At 38.2% G+C, this 23,719-nt stretch overlaps 1 protein-coding gene across 1 annotated transcript in view; it reads left to right on the top strand.

Annotated features, from left to right (window-relative positions):
• Positions 1 to 8: 8 nt before the first annotated feature.
• Positions 9 to 23,719, top strand: part of LOC104081003 (protein FAM196A-like) — a gene marked incomplete at its 5' end in the record, with an annotated part of 30,412 nt that continues 6,701 nt past the window's right edge. Inside the window, 2 exons of the mRNA XM_009583586.1 lie at positions 9 to 406; positions 19,602 to 19,673. Of these exons, the coding sequence (XP_009581881.1) occupies positions 9 to 406; positions 19,602 to 19,673 (470 nt within the window). The remainder of the gene's footprint in view (positions 407 to 19,601; positions 19,674 to 23,719) is intronic.

Below are 23,719 nucleotides of genomic sequence, written 5' to 3'. Positions count from 1 at the left end.
CCGGTTCAAACGCCTCGCAGCCCGGCCTGCCAGATCTCACGGCCGAGACCGACTGGTCACCGTGCCCGACAGCTGAGGAGGACAAAAAGAGGACAGTGCACCTGAACGGTGTTCAGCCCCAGGCAGGAGATGCGCGAGCCTGCTCGTCACGGGTGCAGTGCCAAGCCACCGAATGTAACGAACAGACCCTTCAGATCAACGTTTCGCCTATGGAGGAGAACCAGCCTTGCCAGACGGCCGTCGCGGTGAGCGAGGAATGCCAACAAATCGTGCCTCACACGGAAGTTGTGGACTTGAAAGCGCAGCTTCAGATGATGGAAAATTTGATCAGCTCTAGTCAGGAAACCATAAAAGTGTTGTTGGGTGTTATACAGGAGCTAGAGAAAGGAGAAGCTCACAGAGAAGGGTGAGTAGAAGCTTTTTAAATGAGTATAAGCTGTTTTAAATGCCTTTGAATTTGCCAATGTAAATTTACACCCGCCACCGCGCGTTCCTCTGCAGCACGCCAAGACGTTACACGTTGTGCTTCACATGCGGACTAAGTTTTGCTGCTTTAGAGGCGAGTCCTAGGGAAACCTGCCAGCAGTATTCACAGATTTGGGATCTGCTTGTCCTAGGATGTAATTAAGTAGTTATTTAATGAAGGACCTATAATATCTCGTCTTGTACCTTTTCTAACAAGCGCAGAACGAGCCGCTCTCCAAACAGGATTAGCGAGGATGCTTTCACATCAGCAACTTGTACTAACCATAATACCTCACAAGGCATGAAAAGCAGCAGAAAAACCTTAATTCTGTAAGAGAATTACCTTTTTAAGATTAAGGGATATTATTACAACTCTTAATATAATTCCATTAATGGCATATGAATCTTGTCTGTTTTTCTTTCACCTTCTGAATTTTTAATGGTATTTCTTTCAGGAGGAAATTAAATTAAAACTTTGAATATCAAAGTCTTCTTTACAGCATTCACGCTACTCTACACATGACAAACTCAAGCATAAAGGGACAAAATTTTGTTTATCTCCAATTTACATTACTTAAATCAACCTATAAGGCATTACAAATAACAGTTACTATAACAGTACAACCTTTAGTCTTTACCTAGACAGTTCAACCCGTCTCTTACATTACCCTGAAAAGCATTTTGCAGACTTACTTGCCTGTGTTCACTAATCTTTATTCAATGAATGCACCTCAAAATGTACGTGCACTGTTTGTGTGTTTTTAAATACTTTTGTAATTAAATCACAATTTGTCAGAAGAAATCTGGATTTTAAAATTCGAAACCAGTAGCTCATGCTACTTGAAGCAGCACATGTTTTCATTTGAGTCAAAAAGGTACATCTTAAGATTTGTAATTCAACTTTTTCTCTAGGAATATAGAAATCATCATCTTAATCCTAAAAATTCAAAATATTTTTCATTAAAAAAATCATCTTAGCTGTTGGACAATGCTGTCAACATAGCCTTAGCATTTTTAGCTTATTTTTACAGCTGGTTATAGTATTTTAAAATCCTTGTTAAATCCTGGATCTTCAGACTGGGAAGCTTCTTGATCTAACTGAAAGCAACTCAGGCTTACTGATTTTTATTTTTTTAAATTATTACTCAGAAGAAGTATTCCTCTGACTTTCTTAACTTACAGAAACTGCAAGAGATTTGGAAAGAAGTGGCATGCTGCTTGTCAAATTACAAAATATGGAAAAATATTTCCTCATCATAACTCATCATCTGATCATCGAGAACTCTGTGTGTATGAACACACACATCTACCCACAAAGTCATCTGCTTCCTCCATACACTTATATATCAGGTTTTTATCTTTTCCCAAAGATAGTAGAGCAACAGGTGCAGCAAATACTTTTTTTTTTAATTGCCCTCACATAAGCAGACCCATTTAACGTAGCCAACATTAGGAGCATATCCCTGCCCTCAGCACAAAAGAGGTCTTGCCCAAACTATCGATGATTGCTCATATCTTCAAATAATCCTTCTGTAGTTGTCAACCTGACAAAGCTGTAGCCTATATTAGCCCTAAAATAGTGGAACTATCCATAAACCCCAGTTCTTCAGGATATATCTACTGCCTCTTATACACACAGACTTGTGTATTAGAGTCTGGCAAAACCACATTATATTTGACCAAAAAGCGCATATTTATTAGCACTCCTTTACTTCCCCCCATAGGTTCCCCAGCAATGGTGAAATCACCACCTAAAGATACATCGCACATTTTGAAATCTTTTCAAACATGTTGTGGTATGTGGAAGAGACAATTAAAATATTTTAATGATTCTTTGACATTAACTGTAACTGGTGGCAGTAACACCAGTGGTCGAGGTTAATTACAAAAATTGGAAGCAAAGTATCTACAAATCAAAGTGAGATTTCAGATAGGGGGGTTGTTTTAAACACGACAACAGACAAAAGTGCTGCCTTAAAACTTAACTGAGAGTAGAAAAGGGTTTCTACTTAGAGTTGCTTTCAGCTACTCTTCTATATGCCCTAGGCATGTTCCAAACATGCCCCCTCCCAGCTAAACATGAAGGATGAAGAGATGGGGAAGGAGAAAAGAAGGGAGATACATACTTGCATATTTTCTCCTGTTTTAGGAATTCCTGTATTCCAGATCCCTCTAATTTTCTAGCACCTGGGTGACTTTAAAGGAGATTGCACAAAGGAGTCCAGCATTATGCTTGGGACATTTCTGTTCTCCACTGATCACACTCCAGAGCTGAAAGAACACGGATCTCATGCAAAGCACCAACGCATTATTAACATGAAGCCTGTCTTTATCCTTATTTTCCTCAAATTAGACAACTATTTCAACAATAGGTTGCCCCATCCTTTTATTAGAATAATTCTTTCCAATTATTGCATTCAGTTCTACATTTTTGCCACAGAGACCCACCACTGTGTACATTAACTATAACATATCTTCTCAATTTTAGCATGTTGATCTTTTTTCCTTTTATAACCAGGTGTTAGGTCAGTTTATAACACGAAATTAAAAGCAGTACTACTGCTACATCTCTGCTTATTGTAGCATATACAAGTCTTCCATCTGCTAAAACAGAAAATGTTCTGTGTTTATGGCACTCTCCTGGTTTTCTTATGTGTATTAAATTCCTTACAACAACATACATCAAGAAACAAATACAAATAACACACTGCTGGTAAAAAAAAAAAGAAAAAAAAAAGAAAAAAAAAACCACAAACAAACCCACAGCTAAATCTCTTAATCAGATTTTTCTCTCTTCAAGAAAATCAGTGTTCTTTAAGTGCTGTTGTAGTGCCATGGGACTAGCGCTCAGTGGATTCATTTTCACTAATATGCTGTAGGTCTTGAACCGCTATTACTGCGATTCATCACTAAACGAGTCTATGCCGGCAAAATTGTATCAGCATCTCTGAAGATAGTAATATCATCCTTTGGGTGAATATAATCTATGTATACTTTTCAAAATGTCAGTACTACATTATCTGCAATTAGCAACAACATACAGCACTCAACTCTGCTGAAAAGAAAGGGAGAAACCACTGGAGGAAGAAGAGAAACACGGAGCAGCTCTAACACCCGACGGAGCCAAAGGCTCATGTTGCTCTGCCAAATCTGAGACTTCGAGGGTGCAGCGTGACCTGTCTCTTCCTCTGACCTGGGATCAGGCCCCGTTTATTGTTCACAGAATGCAAAATTTGGGCCATCAGGAAACACAGCTCTTACCATCATGCACTGCATAATTTTAATGCATTAAATCTATCTAAATAACACATAGTAGATTTGGGGATGGGGCTAGAAGTCACTATTGCTAGCCTGTCACCCTCACCCCCCCAATATCAAAGGAAATTATTAAAACTGCGTATTTCTTATTTGCATCATTATTTACTAAATCTTTGGCAAAATGGTAATTATACCTTACTATGTGGAAGCTTCTACAAGAAAAAAAAAAATTACATCACAGCAAAAGGCATTCAACAATGTTAAGTCATGCATGAATAAAAGTAACAGAGCTACAGTTTCAGTTAAGACTCCCAGCTCAAAGTTGAAAAAATGTTGAATATTACACGATGCAAGGTGCAGCTTTAAAACACAAAACAAGTTTTATGCTCCGAGTGATGTTTGCTTTATCTTCTAGTAAACTATTAGCAATCAACTATAGACATATTTGTCTATATTCAGATACAGTCCATTCAATTAAGCAAGCCAAATTCTGCTCTGTATGGAGCCTCACTAAGGTCGACAGGATTGAAAGCAAAATGCAAGTCACTAATTGCAAAACCTGGCTAACTAACACCTGTGAAATATGTAACAGGAGATGAACAGATAATCAAAAATACTTTGCTGCGGGAGAACACCAATGACCTGCCCTTTAAATCATTACCATGAAAAGTAACAGTAATCTAGGCCCTTCTCATTATACAACAAATCAGCAATTTTAATGAACAAAGTACTCAATTTGCCATACAAAAATAAGTCACAGTATTTTGACTCTGACATGCCAAACGCTAAACATTAGACAAGAGTTAAATGAACCTGTTTCAGAGATAATTCATATTCATTTATTAATCAACAGTGGTTCAGGAATTTGAAGAGCTCTCAACAAACATTCATGAAACAAGAAGTCCCAGGCTCCTTCGAAGAGGCTTTGAAAGAATATGGTCTCATGGATGGAATTTAAATGTCATTTCATATTTTCCAATGAATAAGGGATATTTATGTCACTTATTATCATTTTTAAGCAGAAAATAAACCAATACTGTGTGTGGCTAGATGGACATTTGTATCAAAGAGGAGAGGAGAGCTCCACCCGGTGCAGAGACAGCATCCTCACCCAAGTACTTCTGTCTTAAAAATACTGCAAGCAATCAAGGTCACGAGAGTTGAGCATAAACTTACCATCCTGACTCAGGAGCAATGGCAAATGAAAGTCAGATAGCCAAAGCAATTATTGCCCAGATTGTTTGCTTTTCTCCTTTTCAGAAGCTACTTCAAGTCCAGTCCAGCTATTCAGCTGAGACGAAGGAGACAGAGCAAATAAAGGTAGTAACAACCTCTGCTGTCTTACTCAATCCATCTACACACACAAGCCAATACTCTTAAAAACTGGGGAGTTCCTTATTTCACATAAGGATAAAAGAAAGCTTAAAGAGTTTACAAGAATACAGCCTCTGAAAGCACAGCCTTTGGAAGTAATGTGCTAGCTGCAGAAATAATATGACATGGTTTTGTTTGGGATTTTCCCCCCCTCTTTGGTTTTGTTTTACTTTTTCAATTACCAACATGGCAAAGGAAAAGTTTAAGAAAATCATTTCTAAAAGAAAACCTGGAAATGGAGGGAAGCAACAGATAGATAAGCTTAACAGCAGAAGACAGCTGCACTACAAATAAATATATGAAAACCAGAAAGAATACAACAAATTCATCTTTGATGCACAAATTTTATCATGTACTGAGTGCCACCAGATTTTAAGACACTGTAACAGCAGTCCTTTGGAAAAGGACTATGATGACTAGCTTTATTTTCAACTCTGTGATCATTACATCCATCCATTTTGCCTGTCATTTGGAGCTGTCGCATTCATTCTGACTATTACTCTACCTGAAACCACCTCCTAAACTCTCATCTCTCTACCCTCACTACAGCTGTTGTATTTCAGAGTGTGCATCATTTACAGATCGTTCCCAAACACAGCTATACCAAAACTCCTTGGAGATTGTAACAATTCACCTTTCTAAGGCAGAGACAGGAAATCTCTTTGGATGCATCTTCCTTACTCAAGGAAAATAAATAATTTTTGCACAAATCAGTGCTTTGTGGATCTTGCGATACTTGGGCCAGTGGATGGTTGGGTGGTTTTTTAAAATTCTAATCCATACATACCATTTTCTCTGCTGCTTCCACAAAGATCAGTTTTAGAGTGAAGCATTTGACTACTGTAGTAGCAGTTTTTATCTTCTAGTTCCAACAGCAACAGAACACCCTTCTCTTCCTTTTCTTACAGCCATTCATGTAACTACTCCCTCTCTTTTTTAAGTATACAGTTAATTCTAATTATTAATAGCTGAACGGTCGGGCTTCATCATTGCCCAAAAGGCGTATGCGTCACACTATGAACTTTGAGCCATATTGAAGCAATATGATAATTTATGCTTTTCTGTTAGGTCACTAAAGCAGTTTTAAGATGAATTCTTCGCATGTGGACCTGTGACAAGTCCTACCCCCCTTGCCCTGTGCTCATTTCCCAAGTACAGTTCATCCCTCAGCCATCTCTCAGATGCTCACTTACCCTTCCCTGAAAGCAGGATAAGTATTAAGATGCCATAAAAGCCCATTTACCTGCCCTCACCCATAAGTAACCTGGTTTTCCAAGCTATGAAACAGCAGTCCAGCCTTCTCCCTTCTGTATTTCCCCCAAGCACAAATCAAGCAGACGTGGCAGAGCAATACGCTACACACTGACACCTCTCACAGCTCGACACACCTCGTCACTGGAACCATTTCATTATATGCCAAAACTGCGTATCTCCTAATGGAGACTATTTCAATACCTACTGTCAGTCCACATGAGCACCCTTGACCCCTCTTATTTAAAATTCTCAGTAACCCCAAATGAAAGCTGATTATATAAGATTGATCATTAAAAGATCCAGTGTCATTCAAGGTAAAAGATCCATCATCGCCTAAGGTTTAACCTCATATTACACTTTTTCTGAATTGGATCACTAAAAAACAATCTGGAGTTAGATTTACAAGGGCAGGTAACATGAATATTTCGTAGCACAGTATTTCATAGACCTTCAAAACTTGATGAGATTTATATTTTGGATAGGATTTTTCATTAGAGTTGGACAAATTTATTCTGTTGCTCATAATCAAAGCTTCAGATCAAATTGTCAGAGTGGATTAAAAGGGCAAACTTTCACAGTTCACAGACATCCCTGGAACATACGTCATAGGTATTCAGAGTACCTAGATACTATAACATTTAAGATAAAGAACACTGTTATAGCTAGCTTACAGCTATTAAACATCCTTTGTTAGGAATATGGTGGTAGGAGGGCTTGAGCAAGCAAATACTGATCAACAAAAATGAAAAGTGAACTGTTAGCAACATCCAGCATGTGGAATAAAAATAAAACAACAAAAAAAGAAACATCATCTTTTTAACAAAGTTACTTGATCTTAATGCTTACTCTGTTTTCTCAAAAAGCTACACTAGGAACATTCTGCATCTCAGAAAATATAACTCACTTTGCTAATATATTCCAGCTATTTATCTGCATATACTATACAGGCACAATTCGAAGAAAAAGTATTTGACGTATTCAGAAAAATAATTTGATTTATATCTAGTTGCTATTCAATAGACTTTAAAAACAAGATGAAATATCATTCACCACCACACCTCCCCATTTCAGCAGCGTTCAGCAGCACTTCAGGCTTTGAAGTGAAATTAAAGTTCAAGACTTTTCCATCGGATTGGCTGCAGTGACACAAAGGCCAGTAAAAAGCAAACTTCCACAATTCAAATCTGGAAATACTGTTGGAGTCTTACAATGAATGATTTAAAAAAAGTGTAAGCAGACTACATTCTTGCTAAATATATCCATATGAATTACCGCAGATCATAAGGAAAGCTTTTCCAACTGTCACTGAGCTGTCCAAATTACATACCTGCAAGGAGAGTTTTTCTGCTAAATCAGTCTTTTAAAGAGGATGTTATTTAGGTACTGAATTACCAGTTTTCACTTTACACAATTAGAGTAATCCTTTAATAACTGCATTTTGACTGTCGGTAGTATTAGAATCCAAAGAGACAGAGCAATGAGCCAGGTACCTATCCAGTCATGTAAAAATGAGACAAAATGAGCTTTATAGTGTCAAATTTCTCACTGCTCTTTGTTCACCAAGACATTAATCCCCAGTTTCCTAATTGACACCTACTTCTGAGCCCTTGTGCTTAAACAAAGATATACTTATCTCTTATCCTGACTGGGGAAAAATGAATTTTGACTGGACAATTTTAGGAAAAAGACTTGTCTGAGGAGAGGCGTTTTGTTTTTAAACTGTTGAGACTCCCTGCTACCCCAGTTCCAGAATTAAGACACAAATACGCAATTCGGTCTTAAGAAAGCTCCTGTGCAACACATTCAGGGAACTGAGGGTAAACAAGCATTTGAGATGATGAAGAGTTTGAGCTGGATTCAAGTATTTCTGGACCATTTCAGAAACTGGAGAGAAGCAACTTTTAAGCGAGGAGCTCCTAGGCGCATGTCTGTCCATCCTCCCTGCATGCCACTTGTGTGTCACTGCTGGCTTCTTTGTTTAATTACAGATCCAGCAACTGTCCTCAGTTCAGACCTTGCAAAAACTAAGGTGGTCTACACTGTTCCGTAGCTCTTAATGGCTTCATTTTGAGCTTTGCAAATACAGAGGAATTTTGAAGATAGATGAGTAAATAGATAATCAAGTTAAAATATGCAGAGCAGTCCAACACAGGGGCATGGGCACGTATTCGCTGTCTGCAGTCTGCTCTAGGTTACTTTTCCCTGTCATTGAACCATTTTTTCCATGTTATAAGCAAACGCTTAGAAAAGCAGCAGTTTAATAGAAATTGAAATTGGGACAATTCAATGAAATCTGAGCTTTTTATGACACTTTATTGTGATAGTTTGTTTTTGCATCTCATAGAGTAGCAGCATAGGGATCGCCTGTGTCACAGGTCAATCAAGAGGGAAAACTGCCATTCAAAGGGAGGTTGGAAATCTCTCCAAACATGTCCAGCTGTGCTTAGCTCTCTTTTACTAATAAGATGAGGACAGAGGATGTTTTTCACCACGTCACTTGCTGCATGAACAAACCAGAAGAGGACAGACAGCACTGTATTGGGTATACCACAGGTTTTTTTCCTCTTGGTTCCAATATCCTGAGAAGACGTGGTAGAAGCTGAGTGTGGTCTAATAATTCATCAGCATGAGAGCCTGGATTGCAGAGATGAGCAGAGGTATTGTGACATTAACAAGGCAATTTACACTCCGGAATGGTTCAACCTGGCATGACTTAGGTCATTTCTTTGGTAAATGCGAAGAGATTGGTTTACTTCATTGTCATCCATACAAGCTCAGAGAAAATTCCCAGGGATGAGACTTTCTGAGCATCTGTGTACAAAGCTCAAGCAAATGCTGAACTGCTGCTCTACAGATTCTCCTGTACCGCAGTGAAATCTCAAACTACCATTATTTAAGGAAATCAAAAAATAGAAAGTACTGAGACCTGCAAAGAGTTATTCAAGCTGCAACAGAAGAGTTCAGCACTTCCAGGGTCCTTCCTGCTGTTTTTTTCTCTCCATACAATTCCCCATCCTTCTTGAAAGTACCACACAATCAGTAAGATCAATGGCCAGCAATCGTACTCCATATTCTCAATTTTATGCTACTGCATAGTATTTAGAATTTTAAATAAGCTCTTTGGTTTGCATATAGTATGGCTGATGTAGTTATTACTGTAAGCTGGTATAAGCTTATATATGTAATGCACACAGAGTATTTGAGCTTGCACTGAAATCTCAATCACTTTGAAATTATGAAAAAATACCACAGACGACTTATTTCTCCTATCTTCCCCCTTTATAGAAACAATGCCTGTTAGCAGCCTTCTTCATTTAAAAGTCCAAGTCAAGGAATATCCAAGGTGTTATTCACCTGTAAACACACTACTAGTTCATACCTATAAAACACCCTTTCGTCTGATCCGTTGAGAGGATTTCATTTGCATTAAAACTGGGCAGTTACGAATCTCTGTGCTGTGGCTGACGAAGGGCTATTAGCCACAGCACAGGGAGTTGAATAATCACTCTGTAGTCGAGAAACAATTCAGCTCAGGGTAGGAGCAAGAGGGACGTGTGAGGCAGGGATTTTTGCCTGGTGACTACACCACTGAACGCATCGTTCCAGCTAGTCTGAAAAAATACATGCAGAAGAAACTTATTTTAAAATTAGGTGGATTTGGGAGTGGAGGAGGAATGGGAACTCGGAAGAGTAACGTAAAATGCTCCGAAGCTGCAGTAAAAGGACGGGTGCAGCAGACCTGATGATGAGCTGTGGGTTCAGAAGTCTCAGGGCATCCGAGTAACGACACTCTGAGGTCAGGGGCAAGTCACAGTAGAGAGATTTAGAGTGCAAGGGGTAAAGAGACAGACCTCATCTTAGCATAACTGCCGGAGTGCACTCCCTGATAACCTGCTGGAAGCGTTTGGCCTAAGAACTATACACAAGTGATATAGTTGCTACTCAGCTAGAGCAAACAAATTCCCAGAGTTATTATTAATACAAAGAGTTGACATTTTAATTATCCTCCTGATTTTTCTGATGAGACAACAGCGGCACAAATATTCGAGAGAGACGCTAGACCTCATATGCACCTAACTCCTGTAAGATTTTGTGATTTCACTTGGAATAGATTTTAATTCTCTCCATTCTCAGTGGGTGTTTTTAAATCACTAGACAGCCCTATTAAAATATGTTGGTTTTTTTTTTTAAAACCCGTCACTCCCTGACTAACCTGAGTGTAATATAAAATGTATTTACGGGGTGAAAGCGCTTGAATTGCTGTCTTGGGAGTCATGCCATACGCCCACAGTGCAAATACCTCAAAAAGAAAATTAGTCATCTGCTTCCAACTGTCAGGATTCAGTAAAGGACAACAAACTACTGTCTTGGAAACAGTCTGAAAAATCTCACCATTGAGCTTCTGTACATTTCAAGGTATTTTCAGAAACCAAATGAATAATATTAGCCCTGTAATAACAAAACAGATAGGAAAAAAGAGTGGAAAAAAATTCTGATATTATTTCAGAGCATCAGAGGATTTCTGCTTTCATCCTCTGCCATCAGTTAAAATAACCTTTAAAAATGAGTTAGTGAATTTGTGCAGTGTTGCTTTTGCTTTTTGTTTTGTGCGTGTTAAAACATACTTGTACCCAGCATGACAACTAGGGTCTTCCCCACTATATTGATGGCAGCCAGAGGCCGCCTGGCCACACTCACTGAGCAGCGCGGACTGGTCCTTGGCCCCTCTAACCGTGCCACTGCGCATCTGCCCAGCCTGCGGGCTGCCTCCCACGCATGGGCTGTTGTTTTCCTCAGAGAGAGGAAAACTGTATTCATTAAGGTTTAGTTAATCCTCACATAGTAACTACTTAAAGAAAACCACCCCACCGATGCTGACCGTCAGGGATCTAAGCTAAGAAGGAAAGGATAATGTTGCGTCCAGGTACCCAATGCCTCTGGCACTGTGACATTCAGATCAGGGGCACGTAGCTGGTATTGCTTAGACCTGTGCGGCTCTCAGTGAGTACTCCCCAGCTCCCAACATACCCCAGAAGCAAACTGGCTTGTGCTTGAGCTCTGTACCATAGGATTTCTGCACGTGTGCTCCAGTGCACAGGCACTGAGCTTTGCTGCAGCTGTTAAGTCTGCTGATGGCTCCCAGAAAAGCTGTTCTGATAGCTTCAGACCAGTATGGGAAAGAACCACCATGAAGGCAAATCCTGATGAGTCCATGTGACTTTGCTAAGCAAGTCGGGCAATAGCTTCCAGCCGGGTGGATGTCAGAGGTACGAGACAGCTCCACAGCCCTTCTTGGGTCTCTGCAAAGAGCTACAGCACCGTAACAAAGAGCTGGCTTCTACTCTGTAACACAACCAATTTATTGCAAATATAATTAAGCTAACACAAGACAATCTAACCTATTCAGGGCACACTGAAAACGCGTCTCTCTAGTCCAAGGTGCTGCTCTGAATAGTCCAAGGACTTCCACGCTGCTGGTGGAGCTAACTCCTATATTGTCACATAAAGGGGAAATGATCCTCTCAAACAGAAGTAAGGGGCCCATGTTTACTGGGAGACACACCAAGGATCCTCCCAGGCTTGTACGGGGGAACCAAATAAGAAATGTCAACAAACACCAGGGAAAAAAAGAAAAGTCTTTAGGTGAAAGCCAAGGAGGAAAACAAAAGGGAAAAAAACCCCAACAAAACCAAAACAAACACCAAAACCCAACATACCTCTGAAAAGCATGAAACAATTCAATGTTTGCATCCAGCTGCAGACATCAAACAGAAAAAGCCTCAAGACAATTGCTAAAAGCGCAACACTTCTTGATTTTTATCGGGCTGTACTGCTATCATCTATAAATGAAAACTGCTAATTGGTAATGAATGTAATGAAAACACAGCAGCAGTAAGGCTAAAACAATTTTCCTACTGGACTACTGAGCGAGTGACTTTTCAGAACACCTTTATATGAGCTGAAGGCTGACCCGAGGTGTTTTATACCTGCTGGTTTGACCGCAGAATGTAAGTTCTTAAGGGAACCAGAGGCAGATAGTAATCCAACAGAAACATGATTTTGCTGATATTTAGAAATGTGTTTACATGAGGCTTTCCATCGAGCTAGAATGGCAAATCTTTCCTAGGTTAGACTAAACCTATATGGCTACGCAGGATTTATTTTATCCTGCAAAACACATAAAAGTTATTTTCCTGCAGTTTACAGAGCTAAAACATGACTTATTCAAGTCATAAGGACAACTAAAACACACGTGACATAGTGAAGTCATCTTACTCTGCCAAAAGACAAATTATGTTAATAGTAAGTATGGATAATTTTCTCTTGAAGCATAGTTATTAGCAGTATTAGCTCTGTAATACTTTACAGTAGGAAACAAAGGTTTTGGGAAGTTCTCCACCAGACTATTTATTTTTAAACCATTATTCTGTAAAGACATAACATTAGCATGTTTAACTAGCTATGCTATAAATAGTCCCAGAAGGACTAGGCCATACATGGAAATACAATACCCACTTAAACAAAGACTTGAGGAGAATCGTGGCCTACACTTCCTCAGCTATTCAGTGTGGCCAGAACTGCCACTTCAAAACCACTTCAAAGGCCCACTGCTTTCTTAAGATAATTTGTTTCACTATATTTTAATAAAAACATCAACAAAAAAAAAAATTCTTGAAGTCTGTTTATCCTCGTTGGTGGTAGTACATCAAAAGTGTGATGAACATCAGTATCATCTAAAGAGCATACCCGACAGAACATAAACACACTCTGAAGCACAGCCACTTCTGTAAAATCATGCCATTAAGTAACTCAATTAATATGAAGTATTCCCTACATCCCAGCAGTTAAGGGAAGATATCCAGATGTAATACATCTATCCTTCCAAATCGCTTCGTAAGATTTTTTTCTTTGTTTTTAATAGATGTCCAGGATCCTTGAATTAGTGCCCCTTCACTAGCTACCTACTGAACAATAGAAAAAAAATCAGCATATACAGACCTAAGCTTCCCTCTCTCAGCTCTGTGGGGTCTCTAATTTATACAAGCAAAAAACTACTCAAATGCAAAGAAGATTTTGATATTACAGTTGGTATTTTCAAAAAAAGCCTCAAGCAGGTGCACGAATTCTGCATTTCACAGGGATTTAGAAGGTGTAATTCCCTTAGGCTGCTCTGAAAATTGCAGCCTATTATTAGTTACTGCCAGTCTATGTCAGCAAAATTGTTGCTCTTCATTACAATATTTTAATACTTGGAAGTGTTAATTGAGGTTAAGCTCAGGTTGTGCCAAGAACGCTAAAAGAAATGCAATAAAATGAAAGCCTCCTGAAAATAATATGCAATGTAGATAGTAAGCATATGTGAAAAACTGAGTATGGAGATGAGATACCCTTCCCAAGGTGACACAGCCAATTAGATGCAGACATAGCAATACAACTAACCTATATCCACCCTTTCTCCAGAACCTGACTACACAGCACCACATAATACAGGAGACTAACCATGCCCATCTGTGTACATCCATATGAAAACAGAAAATACAAGGTGTAAGGTACCAAAGAATGAAGCTATTGGAGTAATGACTTCTTGTTAGTGTGTATCAAAACACATTACGTGCTAAAGTGGTATGAACCACAGTAATGATGTGAATACCAGGGAAGCTGATTAAACATGCCAGTATATGCATTCAGTTCCTGTCTCGCAGATCAGCATGCACCCCATCACACCAGGAATGAACAGTGCCATGTTTACTTTGCTATATTGATAGGATTTAAAAAAAAAAAATAAAAATAAAAGAAAAACCCAAACCCACACTTACTCAAGTCTATTTTCTTTATTGTTTTTGGGGAAAAAAAAAATCATAACATAGTACATGTTCTAACCAATTACCCAGACAGCAACCTAACTAAACCAAAAGATTTCCTTCAGCATCCACAAGATAAGTATTTTTCCAAATGTAAACTAGAACATCTTTCTTAGATGATCACTGAGGAAAGACTGGGGCGTTGCCGATTGGTAGGGGAAGGGGCTAGATTTGGTGGGGTCTTATTCATGGAAGTCAGAAGTAGATGTCAGGAACGAACTTGTGTTAGAAGGCAAAGATACCAAGTGCTGCCCTCTGACTGCACCTCACATCTTAATACCAGCAGGTTCCATATGTTGCATCTTTCAGGAGACCTGAAGTGCACAGTCCCCACTGCAGCACCAACACGCAAAACTCTGTCGAAGAGCCCACCGGAGCACCCAAGGGACCGCACCACACGAGGAGAGCCAGGATGAGGCCAGGAGACAGACGACAACCAGAAAGGCAAAATCAACAACCTCTAGTTCAACATTCACAATTTTTGGTCACACCTTCGTACCAAAAATGTAACTAGATCTCAATTTCACTTTAAGGCTGATGGACTTTCTTCTTTCCGAGAGTGATTAGGCACATCCACACCTCGAAGCAGTAGCACAGCAGAGCAGAGGTGCCCCAGCTTACACACCAGACGGGTCAGCACCACCGCACGGTAATCGAGTTCAACCTTCTTGAAGAGTGGATGGAAGAAGGGAGAGACTGAAGCAAGTTATAAAATGTAATACTTCTTATACTTAAACCAATGAGGCGTTCCCAAAAATCAAGATGTTAAGATTAGTAAAATGAGCTGCAAGGCTTAATGCTGAGATTATTTTTACGTGAAGTACATTGCCCATGGGAGTTGTAGCTTTGGGGGGAACTCCTGGCTCCCAGGTATCTCACGCAGTACAAAGTGAAATACTCCACTTTGGATCTAAAGCAGACCAAAATCAACTTTCATTTCTCTAAAAAGAAAACAAATCTTCTGTAGGAATCTTTGTTTTTTGTGAAAAACTTCACATTTTACAGTATTTACTCTTACAGAAAAACACCGAGTAGTTTACCAATGAAGAAAAAAATTACTGGTTTCTGGCCTAAGCTCTTCTACACTGGAATACCCTTAATTTTTTTTTAAAGGAAAAAAGTAGCTCATCTAAAATACTCTATCTCACAAGGAAAACATAATCACCCAGAACTCTGCTCTCCTGAAGCCGGTATCCAGACTGTGCTCGCAAACTGTTTCTAGCAGTTAACACTGATAGGAAGCTCCATTTTTCAGTAAGTCTCCACTGCAGATCAGCCTCATTGCCTAAGATTTACATGGAAACGCTATGCCAATAGTAAAATCTTTGCTGGCATGAAGGAGATTAATTCCATGCAAGTGTTTATGTAGATAATTATGTGGAAACAAGAAAGTGAAAGTCCAAAGCCCTACGGTATCAACAACAGAATTCTTTCATGAAGAGTTTAATTTATATAGATATAATTAAATTTATACTGTACTAACACTCACACAACACAGCCCTGGCTAAAGGGCTATCAAACTGCCTTACGGAAACCAAACGCTATGACGCCATGTAGTGTTCTCGGGGCTTATAAAGAAGTCTAACTAACAGGATGGTTCAGAGAAGGCAACATTACTAAATCCGTAGTTTGAAAGGAAAACCATCTCTGAAAAGCTGAACATATTCAACACGGAAAATGATGCTTTAAGAAAAGTTCATCATAAATTACATCCGACTGGAAAAAAATGTATCACCATAAACAGTACAGCTTGTGAATGACGATGCTAAAACCAAGCAGTGCTGAACATGTAAGCTGAGAAATCAGTATTTCAAACTGATCATCCAAATATCATATAATTTTTAAATACTTACATCAAAGGACCATTTTCATCAGCTTAACAAGTCTGCCTTATACCATCAACTAGGAAATATGTTTTTAAAGTATCTGAAAGCCTGGAATTATTGGGCGTTTAAAGTTCATCATACTCTTTAGAAACTAATTTAAATAAAATACTGAAAACTCAATTTTGAGAAAGACAGTTTATTAACCTAAAGTGTATATACCACCTTATTTTTAATAAGATATCAAAAACACTGCCAGTTATGGAAGTAGGACTGAACTGGCACATCCACATTAAGACCAAATATAGTATGGCTTTTGCTAAATAAGTAACCAGCCTACCAGCATTCAGTGAGTTTATCACAACTAAAATATTACTGTTTCGTTAAAATAGTCATGGTGCTGGTGGAAACTGGTTGGTAAACCATCATAGTAACTAAGATAGTGACTATACACATACTTCTGTTTTAGGGTGTGAGCACAGGGCAGGTGAGGATTCATAAAATTATGATTTTTAGTACTGCAGTATGTTTATTTGGGTGTTTAATCCCATATGACTTCTTGCTGAAGCGTTCCTAAGTTCTGCACCAGATTGAAGGGGCTAGCACTGGGATACGCCACCACTGCAGATTTGTCCTGGGGGCTCTGATTTATCCTTCTTCTTCTCCACTCATGGTTTTCAGCACACAGAGGAATAGTCTTCATCCTCCCTTCTCTTTCAAACAAAAAATTCTCACCTTTTCCCAGTCCCACAGTGAAAGCCCTGGTTCTCAATGACCCCAGTTAGGGGGCAAAAATAAAAATAAAGAATTGTCAAGATTCACTGTAAACAGACGACCTGGCCACCTTGCTTTTACACCTGCCACCAGAAACCTCGCTCTTTTAGAGCAAATCCCTCAGAGCACCAGGCACGTCCCTAAAATACAACCAACCATTTTCCTAAGGAACTTCACAAATAAGATGTCACTGTCACTCTTTGTCACACGGCTCATCTCACGGCAGTCCAGGATAACGGGGACAGGTATTAGCAGGATAAATAACGTGGATACTACAATTTGCTTTCGTAAACACTGGACTTTGAAAAACTCACTAAAAAAACCTTATTATTAAATTACTTCTTAAACAGCAGAGCAAAGAGGCAGGCCAAACATGAACAGCATAAACCCTGCAGCACTGTGCAGAAACAGGAGAGACTGGCAGAGAGCAGGAGGTTGTTAGTCTACGAGCCAGATAATTAACTGTGCATTTGAATGGTAGTTTGCAGGCGTACAAAGATGAATGGAAGTGTCCCAACTGGAAACTAATGAGAAAAAAAATCAACCTGGCACCCAATGCAGTGTGTTTATGTCTTTACCTATTAAGAGGCACTCAGGCAACTGCGCTGTATTCCTCTGAAGGCGATTATTAACTACCATTTATGTCCCCAGTAAATAAAGGCTTTCATCAACTGATCTGTAAACTTTAAATGTTTTATCTTCAGTAAGAGTTTTTAGTATTTGATCAATAGCTTGGAAAAAACAATTTATAAGTCCAAGTTTAACAGTGTGGTGACAATTTGAATGTCAACTTCCAAAAGATTTTAAAAGGGGAATTGAAAAACAGGTAACTATTTCACCCCTCTTAGAGAGTATAAAAAGTAAGTATAATCAACTAAAAACCAGTACTGGTTTTTTCCCCCATAAGGAATAGTACATAATATAGACATTCTGCTTTGTAGAAGTTCTTTTGCACATCTGGCTTTGCTGTTGTGTTAAAATTTAGCAATCTAGGTAATTTGAGTATGTAACTCTGAATAAAAAGTATTTCTGAGGCCACTGACGTACTACTTGATATGAAGTTTCAAATCCATAGTGTTCCAAGCCTCTTCAAATAACAAACAACTAGAACAGCAAGAATTCTACCTTGCATTTTGCTGTCAGAAGAAGAAAAAGTCTTTATTGTGAAAGAAGTAGATTCACCTGTTATGAACTATCTGTGCTACCACTGTGCCAAGGAGCTGTATTCAGAGGCCCAGAGCACTTTGCGGTGACACCACCCCAAACGATTGATAATCAAAGTAATCAGAGTGGAAGTAGAAATGTCACCGGTGAAGACAAGCTTGGTCTAACAAACTTCAGGTTCGCTCTCTGCCTTCAAGTTCACACCAGTAAATTTCTTTCTCAAAGGTGTAAGTTTATATAAAATACATATTTATAAGTAATGTAATAAACTTTTAAACCAATATTCAAACCTTTAAAATAGTAAAGAAAAGTGACACAGGACCAGATGATAATTTTCAAAGAAAACAGTATGTTCACTAAGATAAATAAACAGCCTGCAGCATTTAGGAAATGCTGATTTTCCGTCTTAGGGACAGGCACATTAAACAGTCTGTGTATCATTTCCCATTAATACTTTCTATTATATAGGTTTGCTATATTATATTATATATATTTTATATATATATTATATTAAGTAAGCATTTTTGCAGATGTTGGATCTTTCATTATTGTTACGTTGTCAGGGAAGCAGAGGAAAAGGTGTTCTGTCCCCACAGCAAGGACAGCTGAGGGCAGGGAAGGTGCAGAGATGATGCCCCTGTTAAGCAAAGCTAACACCAAATTATTTGAGGTCAATTAGTTGAACTGTTTGGGTAAGGAAGGTCCCAGGCTTCAGGGTAGAACCTGACTTCAGAAGCACCTCCTTAAGTAACCCTGAGCAGATATATTTTCTGCATCTTTAAACTTCCACAGATGAGGTATTTACCCATTTCTTTTAAAAACAACTATGAAGAAACTTTGCAGATACTGGTCTGTATTTTACACAAATTGAAAATAACTTTAAAAGATTCTAAGTTTGTGATTTTACAAAAAAAGGAAGTAAGTACTACTACATAAATATTAACTTAGGAATTTTTATTTTAAACTTTCTTTTTAATTGAATATATTTATTTTAATGAAATTTCTATGTACAAAAAAGTACTTGCATACCTTAAAAAACCCTTTTTAATTCAAATTGACCAAGTCAGAGACAATACATTGGTAAATTAAGAGACACTGCTGTAACAGACTTCAAACCAAAGTGTGACAAAGGGTAGGTGTCGGCTAGGTGAGTACAGGAAATGTTATCTAAATGGCATTTTCTTCTTTTTAAGACATGAACATCCCTACAACAGATCTTCAGACCTCATTGCTGAGGGACAAAATTTCTAAATAGATGCCACTTCCCAGTATTACATTCTATACATCCACCAATAACTAGGAAAAGCCTCACGTATTTCAGAAAGCAGAAAAAAATCCAGCAAACCAGCACTGTCACATCTGCGGAAACAGTCTGTTTACAGTGATGGTTCATCACTTCGGTACAGAGAAGCTTTATGCAAAAGGAAGTTCACATAACTTGGTTTCCTTGTTTTCTCTTTTAATTTACAAAAGTGTAACAGAAATAAATCTTGTATTTTCTCCTTGCAATCATTCAATATTAAAGTTAAAGAAAAAATCCTAAAGTTCTGATTTCTATGAAAAGTATCATAGAAGGCAGAAACATGTTAAAACAAATTATAATGACCTCGTGTTCTTGTCTTTGTAGGCTTTCATATCGGACTGGTCAAGACACGGCTAATTGCGACACATGCAGGAACAGTGCATGTATTATCTATAGGTAGGTTAAAAATACTAATATTCCCGCTTTTTTCTGGGTGAAAGTAATGACTTATTCACTAATGAGAAATCAATTGTTAGCCCTGATTTTTCAATAACACGAAAACAGTTTAAAAACAGAAAATAAATTTAATATCACTAAACTAATTAAATCCAACAGACACCTGATTCCAAGCCTACAATTTCCAGTTCAAAAAATAGATTATTATGGTCAGTACTAGTGCTCTAGCTTTTGGATGTGAATTGTTACAAGGTGTGAGCTTCATTTTCACGTAGCTAGAGATATTTCGCTTTTTCGGTCCAACAAGTCAACATACTTCAAATTTCTATAGCAGTAACAACTGGACTCTGAAAGTGATTTTGACAGAGAGGCTTTATAGCAAGGAGAACCAGATTCAATCTAGACAGTTTTATCAGTAAATACTGCTACTCAGGCTTTTATGTACTTTCACATTAGTGAAAAAGTTTTAAGACATGCATGGCAAATACGTCCTGCCCAACATGAACAGCACCACTAACTTGTTTAAATCAGACATCTGCAGTCTACATGCAACACACAAGTGAGGACTTGCTGTACGTGTTCAAAAAGCTCCTTTAGCAGACCTGCTGTGAAGGTTTGCTCATTACTGTCCAACAGAAAAAAAAATTACAAACTGCTTAAAGGTTTTGTTAAAGATTGTCTATACTTGCTACAATCTCTTTTCAGAAGGAAATATTTGGAGTTTACTCACTAGAAACAGGTGCAAATGGTGAAAGGATACCGCTTCTTATTTCTCTAAAGCAGAGATTCCCCTCCTAAAGTTTATCAGCTGAGAGACCCATTTTGGGATATACTATATTATAGTGAAGGAATAACAGATAGGCAGTGGGCATGACATGAAGAGTCTGATGATGTGTTTCATACCAACAACTTAATTGTCCTCTTCCATTAGAGTCTTAAAAAAACAACTGAATATTTTCATGCATTGCAGGTAAGATGAAAACAAATGCATCTCACTATTAGAGAATTTCAGAAAATCAGGCAATATAGTACAGATGAAAATGTATAAAGATTACTGTTAATTACAGTAAAGATACAAACTAAAATGAAGGCACAAATGTTGGCAGGGTCTGAAAAGGATTTCCCCCTTCACCCCCTAATTCTCCACTTGGTCTCTGATTTAGGCAGAAGACCTGAAGCTATTTATACATTATCTCCTAGCTGCCTAGAAGTGAAGGAAAAAAGGATGGAAAACTTAACTCCATCTTTTCTGCTTACCAGCTAACTAGAAAAGGGAACAATGCCGTTCCATGCAGGGGAAGGAACTAACTAATTTATCCTTCCTTTAGAACAATGTTTAGAAGCATATAAAGCCTACCCTGCCTCCCTTTTTCTGAGCTCACCCCTGTACCATTTCTTGCTCAGGGCAATCTGGGAAGGTACAACATAGCACATTCCTATCAGGGAAACTATTTTTGTTTCATTAGCTGGGAAAAAAAAAATCTAACTGGAAATTTTTTAAAATCTTGATTTCTAGTCAGCAGATTTAAAGTTAAGGAACCTTCCAGTTTCTACCTCTTACACTCACAGCAAATGAAATGAGTCCAGAGACACAGAGTTGAAGTGTTTCCCTACCAATAGACTAGCAGTGTAGCAGGCAGGCAGGTCTAGCTGGTCAGTATTTCCCACCAGAACAGCCATTTGGACTGAAGCTATCGATGCTGGGCATTCACCTAGAGCAATGTTTCCAGGGGAAGTTTTAGCAAAAATCAGCTCGGCTTTTTGACAGATTAGGAGAATATATGCTGCAGGCAAGAAGTCTAAAACCAGAAGACAGTGCAAAACAGGGGAACTATGAGAAGACTGAATTACTAAGACAAAATAAGTAGCCAGAAGGGATAAAAGAGAAATCCACTGATAAAACTACCACTAAGACAGACTGCCTTGTAGGAACTTCTGGTCTTCCGCAAGTCAAATACAGTACTGAAACCTCTGAAGGAAGCGCAGCATTTCATTAGTAAGGATGCAATGATACGTGCCGCGCCTTCACAAAGGGTTTGCATGACAAAAGCTACATAGAGTTACGTGATTTCTCTTTAAGACAAAACACCTTTTAGGAACAGAAATTAAAACTCAGATTAAACCACTCAAGATGCACTGAAAACCTCAGAGCACTGGACCCTGCAAGCTGTCAGTAAATGCCAAATGTCAGACCAGGAGGCTCATCCTGGCTGACCTCCTGCATGTTCCACAGACTGCTTTTGCAACATGCTCCTATTTTGGACCCTCCTCAGTCTTGAGCTCTTTCACCCAAGTAGTAGATAGGGGAGAGCTAAGAAAAATACAACCAATGCCCTTATGGGACAAATCAATAATTTCAAGAGAAAACCTTAACTTTTCCATAATTGACGTGTTGTGTTTTTTTTTTTAAATATGATTCAATTTTGAACACAGTAACTTAAAAATATATTCAGAGCTCTTTCAAACCTTTATTTTTAAACTGCAGTGAAACAGCATCTTACAGGAACAATTTAAGTTGCCCTACTGACTACCCGACTGCATCCTGTAATGTCAAGTATAGCACAGATGAGATGCTAGAATGCAGAAACAATCAGTATCATTAAATTTTTTCCTCTCAAGATAACTTTTTAGAATACTAATATGATGTAGCACAAAGGCTAGAGACAGTGTAGTATCAAAAATGCTGATACTGTTAGTAAACATTCTAAGAATAGATTTTTGAGAATACAATTATTTTGCATATGAAATTTACATTTTTTGCTAAGGTTCGAAACCTATTTTTATTATTTTGTCTTTATATTGAAAAGAATATATACTTCTTAGTATTAAAGAAAAAAGGAAAACCAGGTTACTTTCTCTTTTTTTTTTTTTAATAAATAGGAAACTGATCAAACATTAAACACTATTAAAAAGACAAGGTACCAAAAACTTAAACTGCTCTAGAAATCAATAGGAAAAGAAACACATCTAAATTTGATTCCCCATTTCCCTCAAAATTCTTCTTATTTCTGCTGTGAGAAATATGTTCAAGAACTTGACAGAAGTTTCAGACACAGGAGTCAGACACCTTCTTCCGTCGCACGAGATGAGCCATGCTAACTGCATCTCCCTACTGCAGCACACACCAATTCACCGCTTCCACTCCCAATTAAATACCCATTTAGCCGCTACTCTGAAGAGGGGAAAAGGCTTGAGTCATGACCCCAAAGGTTTCATGAGCCTTCGGTGACCAGGCTTCTGGTAAGGACAGGATCAGTTGTGCTGCATCTTATGGAGCTCTAAGCTCAAACACAGCAGAAAAACTTTTATTGGGCAACACCATCACTATAGGTTTTAAAGCCTGAATATAAAGTCCCAACTCCATAGCAATAGTCCAAAACAGTCAGTAAAAAGTATTCAGTGTTGTGTCTTTATAGTAATTTCCAGGCAGTATTTCAAATAGTAGTAAAAAAAAGTGATTAAGTAGTAAAAATAAACAACCATTTTATCAAAGGTTAATGTGTCAAATATTAACCTATTCCATTAGCATCAGTATCTCATAAACCGAGGTCACAAAACAGTTTCAAAAGCATCTTCTACAAACTAAAAGACAAATTTACAAACAAAAGACAAACTTTTACATCTTTTACAAACTCATGTAGATTCACCATCGAAAATTTTAAGAATAGAAAATAAGTTTTATTAGGGTATATTGTCTGGACAAAGTGAACTTAAATACTGAAGTCTAGCAAAATCTTGCTATTACAAAGAAATTGCATTGATATGCAGAATCTGTACCAATTCTATAACACCCAAAACCCACGTGGACTAAATCTTCACAGCCTGTTTTATTCTGTGATTATCTTTTAGTGGAACTGCCCTTTCTGCTCCTGTTTAAATTACCATCCCATGTGAATTTTAATCCTTGAACAGAAATCTATAGAAAATTAGTCTTCTGTTTAATATTTTGTGCATTATTCTAAGGCCTTTATCATGAATTATTTCTGTGAAGGAGCATCTTGAAGAATTCATGGTAGACTTCCCTTGAGTCACAACGGTCAGAAGTA

The sequence above is a fragment of the Fulmarus glacialis genome, unplaced genomic scaffold, assembly GCF_000690835.1.
Source record: "Fulmarus glacialis isolate BGI_N327 unplaced genomic scaffold, ASM69083v1 scaffold4368, whole genome shotgun sequence".
NCBI lineage: Eukaryota > Metazoa > Chordata > Aves > Procellariiformes > Procellariidae > Fulmarus > Fulmarus glacialis.
Note: the sequence above shows the minus strand (reverse complement) of the source record. Positions and strands in the feature narration are given on the sequence as shown.